Source organism: Podarcis gaigeae (genome assembly GCF_964106915.1).
Source record: "Podarcis gaigeae genome assembly, chromosome: 5".
NCBI classification, from domain to species: domain Eukaryota; kingdom Metazoa; phylum Chordata; class Lepidosauria; order Squamata; family Lacertidae; genus Podarcis; species Podarcis gaigeae.
The window spans coordinates 44,747,602-44,766,588 of NC_139681.1; the positions used below are offsets into that span (position 1 = coordinate 44,747,602).

General features: G+C 38.0%; 2 protein-coding genes across 9 annotated transcripts in view; one reads left to right on the plus strand and one right to left on the minus strand.

The window, feature by feature from the left end:
- The window catches only part of ADAM12 (ADAM metallopeptidase domain 12), a 179,798-nt gene extending 172,341 nt beyond the window's left edge, over positions 1–7,457 (plus strand). For all 3 annotated transcript variants that reach the window (XM_083741232.1, XM_083741231.1, XM_083741233.1), the window contains 5 exons: positions 292–427; positions 1,579–1,690; positions 2,334–2,516; positions 5,305–5,438; positions 6,254–7,457. In XM_083741232.1, coding sequence (XP_083597358.1) covers positions 292–427; positions 1,579–1,690; positions 2,334–2,516; positions 5,305–5,438; positions 6,254–6,314 — 626 coding nt within the window. In that variant the 3' untranslated portion in view covers positions 6,315–7,457. The remainder of the gene's footprint in view (positions 1–291; positions 428–1,578; positions 1,691–2,333; positions 2,517–5,304; positions 5,439–6,253) is intronic.
- A 1,484-nt stretch (positions 7,458–8,941) lies between these two features.
- Positions 8,942–18,987, minus strand: part of FANK1 (fibronectin type III and ankyrin repeat domains 1) — a 33,378-nt gene continuing 23,332 nt past the window's right edge. For 2 of the 6 annotated variants that reach the window (XM_083741476.1, XM_083741474.1), the window contains exons 8-11: positions 18,286–18,429; positions 15,713–15,790; positions 15,560–15,604; positions 15,247–15,471 (exon numbers count right to left, since the gene is read on the minus strand). In XM_083741476.1, the coding sequence (XP_083597602.1) occupies positions 15,385–15,471; positions 15,560–15,604; positions 15,713–15,790; positions 18,286–18,429 (354 nt within the window). In that variant the 3' untranslated portion in view covers positions 15,247–15,384. Of the gene's footprint in view, positions 9,992–11,661; positions 13,011–15,246; positions 15,472–15,559; positions 15,605–15,712; positions 15,791–18,285; positions 18,430–18,987 lie in introns of those variants that run through there. The other 4 variants (XR_014564943.1, XR_014564944.1, XM_083741475.1 and 1 more) reach the window with 4 other exon arrangements.

The following is an 18,987-nucleotide window of genomic DNA, read 5'->3' on the forward strand; positions in this document are numbered from 1 at the left end:
AGAGCCATGCTATTTTCAAGGCGGTTGAGGTGGGTGGGGCCCATAGTGGTAGTTTTGCCATGGCTCCTGCATCTAATTCCTCAGTCCCCAATAATTTATGCATTCCTACATTATAGGAGCAAAGAGGATGGAGACACAGGGGAGCAGCAACCATGCCACTTCTTCTAATATACAAGTTAGCTGAGTAAAACAAAATATTTGTTTTTGACTGAAGGTTAGTTATACTGCGGACATCAGGTAGACAAGACTGGTCTGGTCGTAAGAACTGTGGATTTGTTTGTTTGGTTTCAGATAAAAGAAGCTTAATAACAGGGCTACTCATAACCACCCTGTGCCTTCTGGTTGCTGGTTCACTTATGTACATCAAAAGGAAGATCTTGATTAGATTGTTCTTTATTAATAAGAAGACTACAATAGAGAAACTAAGGTATGATATATAAGTACTCTCTTTTGTAAAATGAACCATGATAGAGATCACACAAGGTTATTACACGCTGAAGTCTAAAAATCTTCAATGACAGCAGTGGGAAAGGCAGCTTTTCCTCCTATGGCTGCTGCAGATGAGATGATGATGCTTCATATTGAGATTGAGGATGTTTTGCTTCTCCCAAGGGGAATTGTACTGGGTGCAGAGAACACAGCTGTCCCAAGTGCTTACATGGGACAACAATTCTCTCCCCCATACAATTTCCGCTGGGAGCAATGGAATATCATCAAGCCTTGTTACTCCCACAGGGACTCTCCGTTCATTTCAAGGCACACAATGACAAGGAGTCCTGTGCTCTAGCACTCGGGCTTTTAGGTGACTGGAAACACTATTTCTAAGGTTTTAAAAGGGGCAATAGGGAAAGAGAATGGAGGTGTGCGAACATTTAACTGTGTTTTTAGGTGTGTGCTTCTAGGTGGGTTTTTAAAATTCCACTTCAGAATGGGATGGGCTTAGTCCTGTCCCCTTTGAGAACTGGGATGGACCAGACTCTTAATGGGTCTGTTCATCCCTGCTCCATGCAAATAAAAATTTCACCCTCTGCTGCTTACCCATGCATCAAATGGGGGTCATTGCCAGACTAGCACAGGTGGTGAGGCCCTCATATAAGAGGGTTGTTTCAGAAAACTACATGCTTGCCTTTTTCTCAGATTGCAGTTCTCAGATTGCATCAAGGCCACAGGGACCTGCTATTCAGACACACCCTTCTTTTTATTTCACTTTGTGGATAAGCAGTTAAAAAGGGAACTTTGCCTTTATTTTGGCCTGCTTAAAATATTGAAACCTTGGAGTAGCATTGTTGTTTCTAGTCCACTGAATGAACCACAATATCCCTAGCTGAGGTCATTACAGCTTAAGCACCAGCATCATTAGAAGAGTCTCTCGGGTGTTGTAAAGCAGCATTTCCACAGATTGCAAGAGCTAATTTAACAGACTAGTGGCTCTAAACAAAAAAATCAATATTTTTTTTTTATTCCTGCTGCAAGTGTGGTGGATGGATTTTACTTTCACTGTTTACTAAAGAAAGTAAAGATTTTTTTTAAAAAAAATCCTCTGTTGAAAGTATACACACATGTATGTATGTATTTCAGGTCTGTGACTCCAGCAAGGCCTTCCAGTTCATTTGAACCTAATCATGTTCCTATCACAACCCGCAATAGTACAAATCTGGTGAAAAAGTCACAAAATTTGAATACACCTAAGGTAGGTTCTCACACAAAGTATTGCTGATAAAAATATTTCCCGTAAGTTTGAAGTATTTTTATATGGGCTGATATAATGAAATAGTGAAATTTTAGAGTATTTCTATTAATACATGAAATAAAGGGAAAGCCATCTGGGCCTAAAAATGCACTTTGGGCTCTAAGTTCTAGACAGATGGAGAAAATAGAGAAAATAAATAAAAGTATTTCGACTGTGGATTGCAGCCACCATCTCAGACAGGGGCAATGCTTTCCAACATTCAAGGATTAGTGTTCGAGTAAGCTTCTGGAACCTTAATTGGTTGTTCCTTGGCTTCAGGAAAGGTAAAGTGGCCATATTAAAAATGAAACAAGTGGCACTTAAAGCCAATCTTGAAAGCAATAGTGTTTACACCTACTAATTATAAGATACGTCTGAGAAGAACTATAGAGATCCACTCCAGTGAAAGTTAAGTATTTTAGGTTCCACTGATTTCAGTGGGAGAGTTAATCTCATACTTAGAACACAGAGTCTTTCCCCCTGATCCCCTCCTCTTGCCTTCTCTCTTTCACTCAAATCAGTGAAATCTAAAAAGGCCAAACTTTGGCCTCATCATGCTTAAACTATAATTGATTTGGTATAATATTGTTTTATGGATCTGCAGAGACATGATCCACAAGGATTGCAACGATATCACACAGGTAATGCTAGCAATCCTGTGAAGACACAGAATACACCACGGTCAAGCCCACCAGAGCGTATTGTCCCACCCCTGTGTGAATTACCATGTCCGCAGCCCACTTCCAGAAGGTTGCTGCCTGCCAGCCCCTCACCCAGATGTGATCAGGTACGTGTTTGTTTATCCGTTTCAACTCTAGGGCACCTACAGCCACCATCAGTCCAGAGCAGAACTGGATTGCTAGCTATTTAGATGTCATATTGATTCTTCAAATCACACCACAGAATAGTTTGCTCCATTTTAGTCAATCTCTCTCTGTTGTTATGTCTTTGTTGGTTGATTTCATAGCAGAGTGAAAGGGCATGCTGAAAGGGCATGTAATTATTGTTCATACCTCCATTCTAAATATTACCATTGACATCTCTTCCTGCTACACCAGTATATTGTAGTACTTTGTGGCATCTTTCTGATGTATATGCTTACGATATGCGTGCCAGGATCGGAATGCCCCTTACCCCATAATTCAAGAACACCCTTCCTGTGGGAAGCTGGAATGAAAGTGTTGCCTTTTCCTATCTGTGTTAATTTTTCTAAATGCAAGAAGTGCATTTTTACATGCAGAATCATTCAAACATGCAACCCCCTTGCAGTTTCAGATTGGCTGTACTATATGATGTCTTTGTAATCTGGAGACTGAGTCAATGAGTCAATTTTATTTTATTTTGAGCCATAAGAGCCATTTAGAGAATAAGGAATTCATGGGAGGAGGTAAATGGCCAGTTAACTCAGCTCTTATCCACCCAGGGAACTGGACTGGCTTTTCATTGCACAATGTGTTCTGGGCCTCATATACTTCTCCAAATCAGTTTAGAGGGGTGATTTTGATAAGAAAAACAAACCACAGGGAAAGAAATATGTTTCCTCTCCCATATGCAATCATGTCATCAAGACTGTTACTTCCCCAATTGCTTAAAATTAGAGGGGAAAATATCTGGGAAAATATTTGCATAGCTGAGTCTGACCCTTTGTCTCTGGAACTCACAATCGAAAGATATATAGGTATTGCAGTGAAGCATGTGTTTTAAAATGTGAAATTGGGTATATTGTGACCCTTTTATGTTTCATATCCGAAGACAGTCCACAGGAATTTTATATTGAAGTACTATTTATAACTGCCTAATGTATAAAAACATTTTTTCGTAAGTAACAAGAGCTAGTGGTTATATTGAAAACCATTTCCCTGGCTTACATGTAAAAAACTGACACATTTAAAAAGCCCTCAAAGTTACTGATCTAAAGCTAAAGGAATAAATCCATCTGATCTATAAAGGCTTATGGTAACACTCCCTGGGGAAACTGGGTCAGTGAACAGGCCTCCCCAGCACACAGAACTTTAGCAATAATGCAAATGATAGCTCTAAGGGCCATCCTGCAACACATCACCAAAGGCTGGAACCTATTTTCATGTCTATTTCTATATATTGCCTGATTGTACTGACAACGTCACCTGAGGTAGGGGATTGTTCTTCTAACATTGCAATTTTTATCTCCAAATGAAGCACTTTACATGTTGCTGTTGCTATTTATTAACTGATTTATATAAGATCCACTTTCTAGGCAGTTCGCAAACTGATAGGAGTGAATAGCAGCATTTCACAGTTCACCAAGTCAGGAGAACTCTCCACTTGTACATCTACATGTGCAGAAAACTCTGATTAATGTCAAATGGATGTTCATGGGGGAGCATGGTGACAGCGGTGGTTGTGGCTGGTCCATGCAGCTCCACACATTCATTTCAGGTATGGAGAGAGTCACATGTATCATATAAATATAATTATACAATCTTTGTTTCATAAATGCTCTTCATACTGGAAAACCCCGTTAGGTAATAAAATCTTTTCCCTTCTGATAAAACATGCCCCTTTTCCTCCTCTCAAAGTATGTTACTGCTAAGAGCTACAATAATAGAATTGTAAGTTATAAACATATAGTATTTCAGTAATATTTCTTCTCCATATGTTTCAGCATGTTTTCCTTGTAAAGCCTGAAAAAAACGATGTAAAGTCTGAACGGTTTTCCTCTTGTGAAATCTAGCACCTCTACTGATACGTATTTTAACAGCAGCACTCCTTATAGGATATAATTAAAGACACTCTTACTACAGACTGTAATTTTTTATTTGAAATTAACCTACTTTGAACAATTCAGACATAGCAACTGAAGTGTGTGTGTGTGTGTGTGTGTGTGTGTGTGTGTGTGTGTGTATAATGTCAATTCTTAACAAGAGATCATCAGACTTATCTCTTGGTACCATCTTTCAAAGAAAAATGAAAACAACATTTGCTATACCTATATTTGTATCCAGCAATAATCTGTTCATATTGTCTAAAAGAAAAGAGATAGGAGAGATCTATGGTTCAATTTGTTGTAAATTTGAGGTGTCCCCATGATAGCTGTACTCAGTGTTTTCTTTTTTGTTTTCAGCACAATGCTAGTGGTCATACTGTTTTCCCTTTTTGAAACAGCAAAATCATGTGGTTAAAATACACTAGAGATTTGCTTAAAGAGATAATTTTGGACCTCCTTCAGAGGGAATCATTTCTGCACCTGTTTGGTTTTTATTTATTCATTAATATTCTTTCTTCTTTGGCGATCACTCGTAGCTGAGTATTGATGTATTTATAATATAAAAACACATACCATAGTAACAATGACAATAACCCCCTCCAACCCCCCCAATTTAAAGCACTATATTGTCTCTTAATATTGTACTTTCATTTTCTATAAACAGAAATAGTGAGGAGCCACATAATTTTAATGTTTGTTTCAATTCAAAGCATGATTTGAAGGACTTGTGGGAAATAAATTAGCCATTTTATTATATAATTCTTCAGTCATGAAAGTATAATTCATTAATCTTATAGTAACAATTCTATGAACTTACATTGTATTATAGGAATCTTTCAAGCCAAGTCCTCCTCGAAAACCTTTGCCAGCTGATCCTCAGAAGAACAAATCTGCTCAGTTTAAGAGTTCCTCCACAGAAGTATTTGGGCTTCCAAAACCTGTGCCTCAAATTGCCCCTGTCAGGTTAGTTTGGCTGTTCAGTTGTGCATTTCCAACAGAAAACGTGTTTAAGAAATATTATAAAATATATCTTAGAATTGGCTCTTTTTTGTTGGGAAAACTTAGCTCAAGGATACCCAAACATGGTGCCCTCCAACTCCCACCAGTTCTAGTCAGCAAGGGCAATGGTCAGGGATGAAGAGTTGGTGGGCAGATCAACATCTGGGAAGTACCGTGGTGGCTAGCTTAGTTTCTCACTCACAAAATTGTTTCAGTCATCTAAATAAGCATCTGTTTTCCTGAGCTTGTGTTTAGGTACTGCAGTTCTTCTGCAGTTGCTTGTTCTTACCAGCCAGTATATTCCCACGTGGTAAATTTGAGAAGCAATCAGATGTGGTGAGAGGGACTGGATAAAAATTCCCTGAAACAAACAAATTCCACCAAAGCTCTGCCATAAAATATGGGGAAGGGGCTTAACTAATACCAGTTTAAGGACACTAGTATTTATTGAATGATGCTGTCATTTCAAGATGTCAGTACCCTCACTGACTTGAAAAAAGCTGATTGACATAAATTACAACCACTTAAAATTATTAATTGTTAAAATATATTTTGTGCCATGAATAAAATGTGCATAAAACAAATGACAGTAAAATATTAAGGCGAAGAGATGCCAGTAAACCCTACATGACCTGAATGAATGAAGAGGAATGCTCCTGTTTTCCAAAGAACCTTTAACAATTCCTTAAAGCCAAGATATTTATACATAATTTCTGTTGCTCCACAATTAGCAGGTTTGCTAATTTTATTATTCTGTTTCTGACCCTTTTCTTAAACAGGCCTGCACCTAAACAACCACCTCAAATGCCTAGAGCCTTTAATACTGCTTATATGAAATGACAACATGGAACATCATTTGTATCCTGGAAAGTGAAGACAGAATTTTGCACTATTTTCATCTCCAGTTTCAGATCAATATTTTTATATCAATAGGTAGAATTTTTAATGTTCAAAACCCATTATTTTAAAGAACTCTGAGCTACTGCCTTTGGTGCTATGCTGTGTGAAGGTGGTTTGCTTCTTTGCTCAGGTACTTGTAAATTATTAATTTATATTTAATATTTATTACAGTGCAGAGCATTGTAGTAGATATTGTTTCACCATAACCAAGTTTTCCTAGGAAGGAAGCCATTTTTGTGATGTTTAAACAGTCTTGAACCATCCATTACAGATTTCTCAATGTTTGGTACAAACTCTTCAAAGTTTATTTCATTTGGACCTGTTCCTATACAGAATGTTGACTAATGCTGAATTGAAACTTTACTGAAACCAAGAGACAGGTGAAATTTCAAAGGCTAATGGCTGATATTTTGTCAATAGAATCTGGAGGGGAAATATTACTTCTATGGACGGAAAATATTACTTCTAGGGTGTATTTTCAAGGAAGGTTAAGAAAGTAAGTGCCAAAACAAAGAATTACGTACATATCTAGGTTTATCAGGTCTTAGATATTGGCTCTATCATCAAACAGATGTACATTTTCTGCATAAAAAATCAGATTTTACAAAGTGCATGCTTTTCCTATACAACCAGACCTTTATCATTGTGTGTTGTAACTAAAAAGTATAAATGGCCTGATCCTGTGCACAGCAAAACCCTGCTTAGAGGGATAGATCTGCTGAAACAGCATTACAGTAGTTACTTGTGCTCTGACCACAATACTTAACCCCAGCCAACTTGGTGGTTCAACAAAAGGCTAGTCATTCGCTCACCCATCTGTCGGTGGGCACCCTTTGCGGGGCCGCACACAGCACCCCCAATCCACTGGAGACTTACCAGAAATCAACATTCTCATTTTGATGAGAACTCTGGCCCCAAATAAGTTTCTAATATTTGACCTTGGAGGCCACAGCAACAGCTTTCAAAGCTAGTTTCACAGAAGTGTTCACTTCAACTCTAGTACTTCTCTCATTGAGCAGTTGTTAGATTTCAAGTTATAATCCCACTGGTTTCGATAAATCTTTAAACAGATCACACAAACTATTTCTCGTATTATACAGCGAAAAACCCCTACATCTGCCCACATGTGTCATGTCTCAGTGTTCTAAATCTTAAAAGGCCTGCTATAGCTGTTTGAAACTAACTGAAAGTCTGTATTTCAAGAGAGTATATAGGCTTTCAGCATGTTTTCTTAATTAAAAAAACTGTATATTGTACAAGACAGTTTTAAATTCATTGTTTTTGTTGGATGTGGTACATGATTTCGGTGTTAATTGCACTGAAAAGTCTGCAGTTTGCATTCTCAGTGCAGCACAAGGACTATGTGGTTCAGTAGATCATAATTTAGAGATTGTTTACTGGTTTTCCCTCCTCTCTCTCCTGTTTCTGAGCAACATTGCTGTGGATTTTCTGGAAACAATTGGAATTAGAAGAATTTGCATAGGAGATTTTTCAGTTTGAAATTTTCTGATGCCCTAGAAAATGTTCTAATGTAGCATGCATATTTTACTTGTACTCAGCAAACAAGGCTATAAACTTTCAAACTGCCTAGCTAGCCGAAGCTGTCTGGGCAACAAGCCTCGAAAGCCCAAGCTGGTGGGGCAACTGGGATGGCCCAGATAGAACTGGGAGTCCAGACATGAACTCCTTTCCACCTATAGCTCAGCATATTTATGGGGGGAAACCCCTGTCATATTCATAATAGTCAATTAGAACTAGCTTTATTCTCCTTTCTCCCTCCCTTTTACCAGTATTGAACAGTTGATATTGGTGATACTCTCATTTCAACCCCTGCAAAAGAAAATCAGCTTACATATTCTCTTTCATATCAACATAAAGTTGGCAAATTATTTGTTCCACGCTATATAACTATTTCCAGCACCTAGACCTTTGGCCATTACTCTTGCCTATGCAGTGTGCTAATATCTAAAGTGTCTGTGCTTCTTCAGACAGAAAAACAGAACTTGAAGACCTTTTGTCTTTTTCCAGTAAGTAATTTAACTTTCCCAATTACTTTGCCCTGTAACTAGGCAACCACACAGTCATGCTTATGAACAAAGCAAATAAAATATATCCACATCACAAACAAAACCAATAAAGCAAAAAAGAATCCACAGAAAACAGTTTTGCTTCTGAAGCTTGCATATGATATAAATTATAGTATCAGTAATTACACAACAAGACATTCTGGAAAATGTCAATGTAACATTTATGCTAAATGAGGAGAGTTGCTGATGATGGTAGCACTCAACTTTTTAAAGATAGGATTTGGCATTTCATTTTAAATGAAAGGCAGGTGCTGTTGGGGCTCTTTAAATTACCTTTCATGCATCTTGAGTAGTATATTTTTCTTCACTCCATGTTGTTTCATTTGACCGCCATTAATAGGAAACCCCAACTTGATTATTACTAAAGTAGCATTTTATTTTATTTAGCAGAAATCAAATCCTCGGACGTGACTGCCGTAAAAAGATGCTGGAGTTTGTAAATTCCCTTTTTAATCACTACATTTTTTTTTCTATTCCTAATCATGAAAGAGCTAAAGCAATACAGTTTAAGAACTGAACTGTTCAATCAATGAACAGTCTGTGCTTTACAAAAGGCAAGTGGTTTCACATGAGGAACATAATCCTCCTCTGCCTAGCTCAGTTCACACTATATACCACTGCATGTGCAAAATGGAAATCAGATTGGTAGTCTTTAAATGCATATCACCATGTGGATCTGTAGGTGCTCTTCCCTATTTCTTCCCTATGTTTATCATTTGCTGGGTAAAGAGCGTCAAAACATGCATCAGAATTTGTAACTGACTGTTGCTCCCATATATTTATTACACTGCAAATCTTCAATGCAATTTGTATTTTAATGTGCATCCCCATCATGGTAAAACCAGTCATGCATAAGTATCTTTTTAACCAGAGAGAGATAGGTGAGGCCATATAAGTAGTATATGTCAGGACTAAAGATACAATATGCTAGTCAGCACATAATACAAAACAGTCATAATATTTCCACAAAGGATTGTAACATACCTTTTAAATAGGCAAGATTACTTCAAAGCTGAATGCAAATACTTATGTTTATTAGCCTAGGTTTCTCCTGAATTTCATGGCAGCTTGCTTTCTCTGGCTGTTTTTGTATCTATCAGCTTCCCCCACTAGAAAATGCTTTTAAACCTCTTATTGTGATGTGAGCAAGGAGAAGCTCTTGTTGTGGTGTCAGCAAGGAGAAGCAACACACGGTGTGTTGAAGTGGTAACCTGCCCTAAGACATATTGGTAAAGAGTGGATCAGAGATCTAATTAATTAATTAAGCATTTTAAAGCAGCAGCTGCACTTTTCAAACAATTTTGCGTTATTAGATAAGGTCATGTATGCTTTCATTGCAGTGAAACCAAAGGCAGTCAATGGAGTCCTGAAGGCCCATTGCTTTTCAGTGGAGTTGAATTGTTTATCTCATACATGTTAAGGCTGATTCACACATACATGTTTTCCACTTGATTTATCATCACTTACCAGTTCTTCACTCTCAGCCAAATGTATGAATTGTCTCTGATGAAAGGTATTTCACTTGATATTCTGTAACAGAATTGATATCGTGTAATAGAATTTTCCTATCTGTGGTGATTAATCTGTGATGGCTTAGTCACTAATATTACTGTCAATAACAGTACTATCAATAACATGAACCTACATTCTCTTTAAAGCACGAAATTTATTTTGATAAAAATATATTTAACATTATAATGTTAAACAGATTTAAATTTCTATGGTCTACAAGCCATCACCCTGATACAAATCCATATGAAATTCAATGCACAGAAAAAAGCTCTCATATCACTGTCAATGTTAGTACTGTGCACATTTCTTTTGTCCCTATGGGCTGGCACATTCAGCTGAAAGGAAAACCATTTCATGTCAGGGAGCTTCTGATGTGATTTGGAAAAAAATATTGGATTGGGGAAGCACACTTCAATGGCAAACACGATATTCTTTCTCAACTTTAACATGCACAATAGATTTCAGTAAGCTGAGATTTATGTGTCATATAATTACATAAAGAGCTGCTTATACCTAGTCATACCATTGGGCCCAGGACTGCTTGTTCTGACTGGCAGCAGTTACTTCAGGACCTTTCCCAGCCCTTCTTCCAGATAATTTCCAGAACATTTTGTATATAGAGCATGTGCTCAGTCACTTTGCTAGGGCTGCTTCTCGATTTACCTGTATCATGAAACCTTAGGCCACTTGATTTGCATGCATTGTAGTCCTCCTAACAAAATCAGGTAGCAATCCAGAAAAAATAGGTAAAAACAATTATGTCTCAAAGGAAAGTTGATTATTCTCCTACAAAGTAAAGTCTGCTGCAGTGACTGACTTGCCAACCAAGAAGCTATGATTTTCCCTGCAAAGTCGAATAGTATTCTCTCTGTGTGCGTCTCATGGTGGAGGGAGAAAGGGATCATTGCTACACAGTCATTGATAACCACAACTTGTAAACATGGATGACATAGCAGATAAATAAATAATTAAACCCAGGAATGATTCAATGATGAAAAGAATCTGTTAAATTTTTGAGTAGCATAGTTTAGTTTAGAATGATTTTGTGAATTCTCAAATATTAGACATTGTTCTCACAGAGCAATCACAAAATATTTTGGACGAACCTAGATGCCTTTTCTACTTTAACTCCCTGTCCTAAGACTAGGATATGCCATAAACAGAGCAGGCGAACCATAGAGCAAAAGAGCAGCAGCTGACTCAAGCAAATAAGCAAAAGTCATTATAGTAAACTGGCAAAAGGAAAAGTTCACTAGCCAGTCTTAAGGTAAAGGTAAAGGTACCCCTGCCCGTACGGGCCAGTCTTGACAGACTCTGGGGTTGTGCGCCCATCTCACTTAAGAGGCCGGGGGCCAGCGCTGTCCGGAGACACTTCCGGGTCACGTGGCCAGCGTGACAAAGCTGCATCTGGCGAGCCAGAGCCGCACACGGAAACGCCGTTTACCTTCCCGCTGGTAAGCGGTCCCTATTTATCTACTTGCACCCGGGGGTGCTTTCGAACTGCTAGGTTGGCAGGCGCTGGGACCGAGCAGCGGGAGCGCACCCCGCCGCAGGGATTCGAACCGCCGACCTTTTGATCGGCAAGTCCTAGGTGCTGAGGCTTTAACCCACAGCGCCACCTGCGTCTTACCAAGATATAAATTACTTTCCTGCACAGTGAGCAGTCAGCAGATGTCTTTAGGTAATACCTAGGATCTAAGTGTAATACCTAGGTAATACCTAGGTAATACCTAGGATCTAAGTGTTTCATAACACTTGCTGCTTTACTGCAGCTTGCTTATTTGCAATTCTGGATGAGCCAGGGGAAGGGAAAGACTCCCCCACCCCCAACACAGGCCAGCTGCATGCTCTCAGTGCTAGATTATGGTCAATAGTTTTAGTTGTGGTTTACCAGCATTTTATAAAATGCTGGTAAAAGTTAAACTACTTTGAACCATTACAAGACACGACAGAACAGATTTTGAGCAAGTGTTGAAACAGACCAGAGCCTCTTTCAGTTCATTGAAACTTTTGTATATTTCTTAGTATAATGATAACTAATTCTCTCCTCAGTCCTGATCTTTGTCTCACTGGTAGGGTCTTGCTTACATTACTCCAAACAGAGATGTCCAAAGTTGTTTCAGAAGCTGTTGATTCTGACCTGTTGCTGCATAATCCCTGAGCTCCAAATCAAACACCACCTCAGTCACAATCTTCTTAGGCAGCCTTAGGCAAGGCACTTCTAATCAACTTAAGCCCTCAATATAGGGCGGGTTTGGGGAACAGCCCTATAGGAATTACCCAAACTACACTGGGTGTTTTGAATGCTAGATAAATGTTAAGTACTGTAATTAAATATTACTGTATCAATACTGTTGTTTAAATGAGCAGAAAATCCCAAGTTCTCTTCCACATCCCTCCTTGTTCATAATTTTGAATTTTGCTTACATAAAACTGAGAACTCCATGTGCTTCCACATCTGTTGAATATTTACATAATTAATTTGAACGTGAAATAAATATGAGTCAAGAGCCCCTAAATCAGGGCTAGCTGACCTGTGGCCCTGCAGTTATTGCTGAACTACATCAGCCCCAGTCAGCATGGTCAAGGATGGTGGGAGTTGTAGTCCATCAAGAACTGGAGGCCCACAGGTTAACCACCCCACCTTAAACCATCAGATATGCTTCTTCCTCAAGTTAGTTTAGCTTCTAAATAAGCTCTCATTGCACACTCAGAGTGAATCAAGGTGCAAAATTAGTTATGTTGCAGGTTTAATCAGGCACATATGACATATTTTTGCATTTTTAACTATTGCCATTTATAGTAGGCTTTTTAATGTAACAAAAATGTTCTTGGAATTATCCAATTTGATTTACATTTCCTGATATATAATAAAATAATAAATTTGTTAATGCATTAATGAAAAAAAACACACGAAATGAACTTACCTAGTAAGCCAGCCTGGGAACCTGTTAAAGCGTGGGGTATACAGCCCTTAAATAAATCTGATTTGAATATCCCTTCTAAGTTGTAATCACATGCAATCATCACAGGGTAACTGTACCAATGTAATAAATAGTCTTTATTGCTCAAGATAATGCAAGTAAACAATTTCCTGTATCATCCTGGGAAGCAAAGACATTTCAGTCCTTTTATTCTTCTGTTATACTTTACATTTAGGTATCTCTTTTAGCATGAAGCAGGCATATAAAATGCAATGTGAATTGCCATCAGGACTGACTGAACAAAAGGTGCTATCACTCTTTGCATTAAGAGTAGCAACTGATATTTTAACTGCTGATAACCTGATCCTTGATACATTTTCATGGAAGTTAAGTTCCATTAGCTGCATTCAGTGGGACTTTCTTCCATGTGATGTTTTTAAGACTGTGGTGATAAGACTGTTAATTGTAAACCATTTAGCACACTATATATGAATATTAGAGTGACATAAGCCATTAATTTTTATGAACCATACCTTTATAATGCTTTCAGTTAAATGTCAGTTTGCTAAAACTTTCTACATAATGCACTGTGTAACAGTTTGTCTTACTTTTATACACTTTTTTGTAATGATTATTGCAGTAACATGTTAAGAGCCTATAAACATGTTTCAATAACAGGACAATCTATTCGCTATTAAGTATTCTGTATTAAATAAACAGTAAATACATCCTTAGTTATGTACTGATTTGTGTTTTCTGCAATTATTAAAAGGTTTTGAAAATGGAATAATTTATTGAGGAAATAAAACTTTGAATACTTTGTTGACCAGGTATGGGACAATTTATTTTGTTTGCAAAGAACGGGGAACATTGAAAATAATCATCTCCTAAGATTCTCCTGAATGTGCTATTAAGACTGCAATCCTATACACACATACTTCCCAAAAAAGTTGATTTCCTCCAACTTGTGTACTTACTGCAAGCAAGTACAGCGTCAATCATATTATTATTATTATTATTATTATTATTATTATTATTATTATTATTATTATATTTAAAAAGCTATGTTGATGGTTCTGATGTTATCATAAGTCTTGTGTTGCTCAGAAAGATTAGGCTTAACTCATATAAAACAGTGTTTCTAGAATGGATTTTCTGTTATTCTGTTCAGCTTTTTGTCATTTAGAATCATAGAATTGTAGAGTTGGAAGGGACCCTGAGAACCATCATGTCCAACCCCATGCAATGCAAGAATATGCAGGAATATGCAGCTTTCCCATATGGGGATCAAATCTGCAACCTTGGTGTTATCAGCACCATGCTCTAACCAACTGAGCCATTTGAACCAGCTTGTTTCACTATCCTCACAAACTAACATTCTAAATTCTTTCATGTGTGTTTATGTTCCAAACAAAAACTGCAGTAATTGCATGTACAATTACTCTGAAAGAATCTGATTTTAATGAGCAGCTTGCTGTGCATCTATGAGGTGGCCAGGAAACTTGGACAAATACCAATTTCTTACCAGACCAATATACTATTGGCATATAAAGTCCTTAATGGCATTTGTTCCATCACTTTGAACTCACACTTTTCCAAGTATTGCATAAAATCCATTCTGCATTTGCAAGGAGTCATTCCTTTAGTGTGGCAGCACAAGCCTTAGGAATTCAGGGTCACTCTGGCAGAATGCCACTCCATGGACAGTGGCTCATTCTGCCCTCTCCCAATTATCTTGCTACCTACTTTCTGCTCTACAAAAACCAGTTACACTGCACCAGGACATCCAAAGAACTTAGCATTGGAGCCAAGCTAGACGTAATTATTTTATTACATAGTATGCCCAGGCATCCTTGGGATTTTTGTTTTTTAATATATAACTGTTGGGGGGGGAGTCAAAATGGGATCAACGTATTTTTGGGAGTAAAGCTACCATTGGTCACAACGGGAGATTTCCCCCCGTTATGAATCACGAGAAAGAGAGAGAGAGAGTGTACACGCATGTACACAACTCCCACTGGGGCCATGGCAGAGACAAAGCGCTAAGCCCCACCTCCTATGTTGTGCTCCCAATCCTGTTCTTCATTCCCCCGCCCTGGCCATTTGGCCTACTATGCCACCTATTTATTTATTGAGAAGCCATGCATTCTACAGCAAACTACATGATAATTTCTGGTTTTGCCCTTAATGTCAGTGACTGCTGCTACTCAAGGGCATGAAACAGGAACAGCTGCTAACATGAGAACAAGAGGACAGAAGAGCAAAAAATAGGATCACTGTAAAAACTGACCATAATGAGAAAATAATGCTGCTAAAATGTAGATGAATTTAAACGCCAGAGAAAAATGCTGGAGAAGCAAAGTTAGCATTTTAATCAAGGCACCCAAGAGTGTGTAACAGCTAATTAGGAAAAAGGAAAACAACTAGGATTTAGTCCTTGTGGCCTGACCTCCTTCGTAGGTAAGATTAGGCTTCAAATTGTCTGCTTCACACAATTGTAGTAGAGGATGCAGAAGAATCCACGTTCACATTACTTAATTGTCTTTTCCTTTCTTCTATTATTGAAACCACACTCTAAAAAAGGGAAGAAAAATAGCAAATTAGGATAAAATGCTTAAAGAATAGAAATCAGGAAAAGAGTTCAAGTAAAAGATATCCATACCTGTCTGTTCATGCCTCTAGCCATTTCCAGGGCACCTTTGCCAAACTGAAAAAAACATTCCCCCCCCCCCAAAATGTTAATTTTGTTATTTTAAACAGTTCTTGGGTGTGTGTGTAAAACAGGTACTGAAAAAGCTACTCTTACTGCTATTACCTCATTTTTAACATCAGGATCTGCTCCTCTTTCTAGAAGTAATGCTACCAATTCTTCATGGTTATTTAATGCTGCCACCTGGAAGTAAGGTTAGGGGGAAATTATATATGCAAAATGTATATATGTAAAATTAGGGCGAAATGATATATATAGTTGGGTGTTTGCATAAAATAAACTTGTTCTCTTATTGGAAATATTTTTGGAGAAAAGAAAAATTGGCACCTTTTTCTTCAATGAAAGCCAACACAGATTACCTACTGACACAATGCAAAGATTACTCAATATTAGAACACCATCCCAAATTTGGAAATAAACTCCAAACACCGTTGTGTTCCAACTCTGAAAGTTACTGTTTGAGCAATCTCCAACTGATGAGAAGTAATTGTCAAAGCTACTACCACTTCTGTGAGGAACTGGCATGGTATCACTTTTAGAAGGAAAGTAACAAATGCATCTTCATTTCTGGTACTGAGATACACACAACCGTATCTGACAGCCCCATAGCTTTGTGTATTTTGGAATAAGAGCAGCTAGAATGTTAACAGAGGGCTGGGTTGGTCTATACTCCTGACAGCTAGGGTCTGTGCTTTATTTATTTTTAATTTTGTTGACTATATTTAAATATTCTCTTGACAATGTTACCATCAGCCAACTACAAGTATGCCAAACTTTTTAAATAGCTTACAAAATAAGTTTAAACATGGCCTAGCAGCCAGAACTCAAGATCTAAGGGCCTTACAAATCATTGCATGGGGGTGAATCTGTGCACTTAACAAGAAGCTGCCATCAGTCATAGCATCCCAAGTGTATTTTGCACAACACATTTATAGCAGTGTACAACTGAAACAACTTACATTTACACCACTGAATATCAGAGGTGGTATTAAATGCAAGTCCCACTCAGAGTAGATCCAACCAAGTTAATAGACATTACTATCTTAATTTCAAAGGGCTGACTGAGTAGGACATAGGGGTTGTGTTCAGTTTTACAATGAATTTTTATCATTATATTCTCTGTCTAGTTTAGGTTTATGCACACTGCTTAGCAATGCTAATGATTAAGTGGTATATAAATGCCTTACATAAATAGTAAAACAGTGTATGCGATGATCTTAAGCTATATAATCCTGACCAGAATTTTACTTATAGGAGCAGTGATAGTCGAGAGATTTGCTACAAGTCATCTGTGCACTGCTTCAGTATGTTGAACTTCTCTAGGCTCTCCTGGAGTTCTGTCGATCTCCATCCTCTATTGCAGCATTGAAGTCTGCCTTTACATGTAGGATCAGAATATTAGCCATTAGAGCTTGGTGATAATACACCTGCTTCTACAGATCATTAAAATACCATCCCAAACACCTGTTTGTAAAGGTAGAGAAGTACTTGCTCGCTCTCTGTGTGTGCTGACTGGAATGAAAATGTTAACAGAGCATTTTGATCTTTATAGAATCTACAAATACAAATGCAGTACTTCAGAAAGATGAATTTCCAAGTATGAAGGAATAAGAGGGCTCATCCTATTAAAGAAACATTTGAATTTGCTCAGACTACGTACTTCATTTCATGCACCAAACCAGGAAAGAGATTGTGAGATAAAGTGCCTTAATAAGAGAAATCAAAGGGGAAGTGAAGTGTTACTTTGCAAATCCTCCTGTCATCCCAATACAGGTGAAAAGGCTTCTAGCACAGCCACTGCATTCTGTGCGCAAATTAGTAGTGAACGAAAAAGGACTTGCCATCTGTGCAAGAAAGGCTTTCCATAACAGTAAATATATTCCATGGGGCAGGGAACATTATGGAGCACTAGTACCTAGAAGCCTTTCTTAAGTAGACCTCTTGACACACCACCATATCAAAATGTTTCATATTGCAGAAGAAAACTAGTGGAATGAGCAGGTAGTTCTCAGGTAAACAGACAACCAGGTAAACAAGCTTCACACCCAAACCCAAATTATACCAACACAACCTGAGACAGGCAGGATTAATAACTCAGTTTCATACATTACATATCTTTGAGAGCAAAGCATCTAGCTGCCTCATTCTATAGTATACAAGTAAGTTCAAAAGACCTTTCTAAGAGCAGACAAAAGTTTGAGTATGTATGTATTAGTGCAGTTCCATGGACTGTTGTGCAGACCACTAGCAGCAAGTCTAGTGCAGCCCCACATTGTATTGGTGGCAGGAGTGGATGAACCTGTTGATTTCAGTTTCTTGTTTTTTCCAGTCTTCAGTTCACCTCATTTTTGCATCTATCTGTGAAAATTTGTGTACATTTTGGTGCATTTAACCTAATATACACGTTTGCCAGCAATTTTCCTTAATATAAAGCATTTTTGTGCACACGTCTCACTAACATATGCTTTTTACACAGTTGTTTTTTTAATTGGAAACTTGCACCACAAAAACCACCATGTACAGTGTATATAAACTCTAGTGCACTACAAAAATATTGGGGGAAAGTGTACAAAAATGAGAACTCTGGATTTGGGGTTGCTTCTCACACAGCACTTTTCCATGAGGTTGCAAAGTGTATTCCAAAATATCCCAGCACACTGCTTAGCAGCAGAGCATACCATGAGAGGTGTCTTGCCATCCTTATCTTTTGCATTCACATCAGCTCCAGCGTCTAGTAAAGTTGTGGCCACATCTGCTTTTCCTGTTATTGCACATAGTCTCATCAGCGGAGTCCACTCCAAGCCTGTGTCTTTAGGATCAATCTGTCAAAGAAAGGATGTTCTTCTGATACTTGAAACATGAATTAAATGAAAATTGACAAGATTTCTGTTCTGTTGAATACTTGCTGAGCTTATTACCTATCTTCAGCATCAATCTTTCCTGCTTGTTCCAGCAATTTATTTCTCATGCTGTGCAGTTCTCCATGCCTGGAGCAGCCTCCTTAGCCCTTTCTATATAACAGCCCAATTCATTCTCCCACTTCAAAATCTGTTCCTTCCATAAAATCATTCCTAGTCCACTTGACATTGTCAGGGCCTTCTTCCGCCAGGTAACCAAATTCAGTCTTATTTTACAGACTCGCTGGCCTTAATACAGCTTTGCTTTTCAGTTTCATCCTCTCCATTTTATTTTGATTGAACACTTCTTGGCAAGGAGGGTGTCATTACTGTTATCTGCAGAGTGCACAGCATGCTGCTGATAGAAGTAAAGTAATAGCAACAGCAGTGGTAGCTTTATTGGTCAAGATAATGCCCATTCATTCCATATTTTTAACTTACAATTTACATTTATTTCCCTGTTACATTTGCAGGTGTTGCACT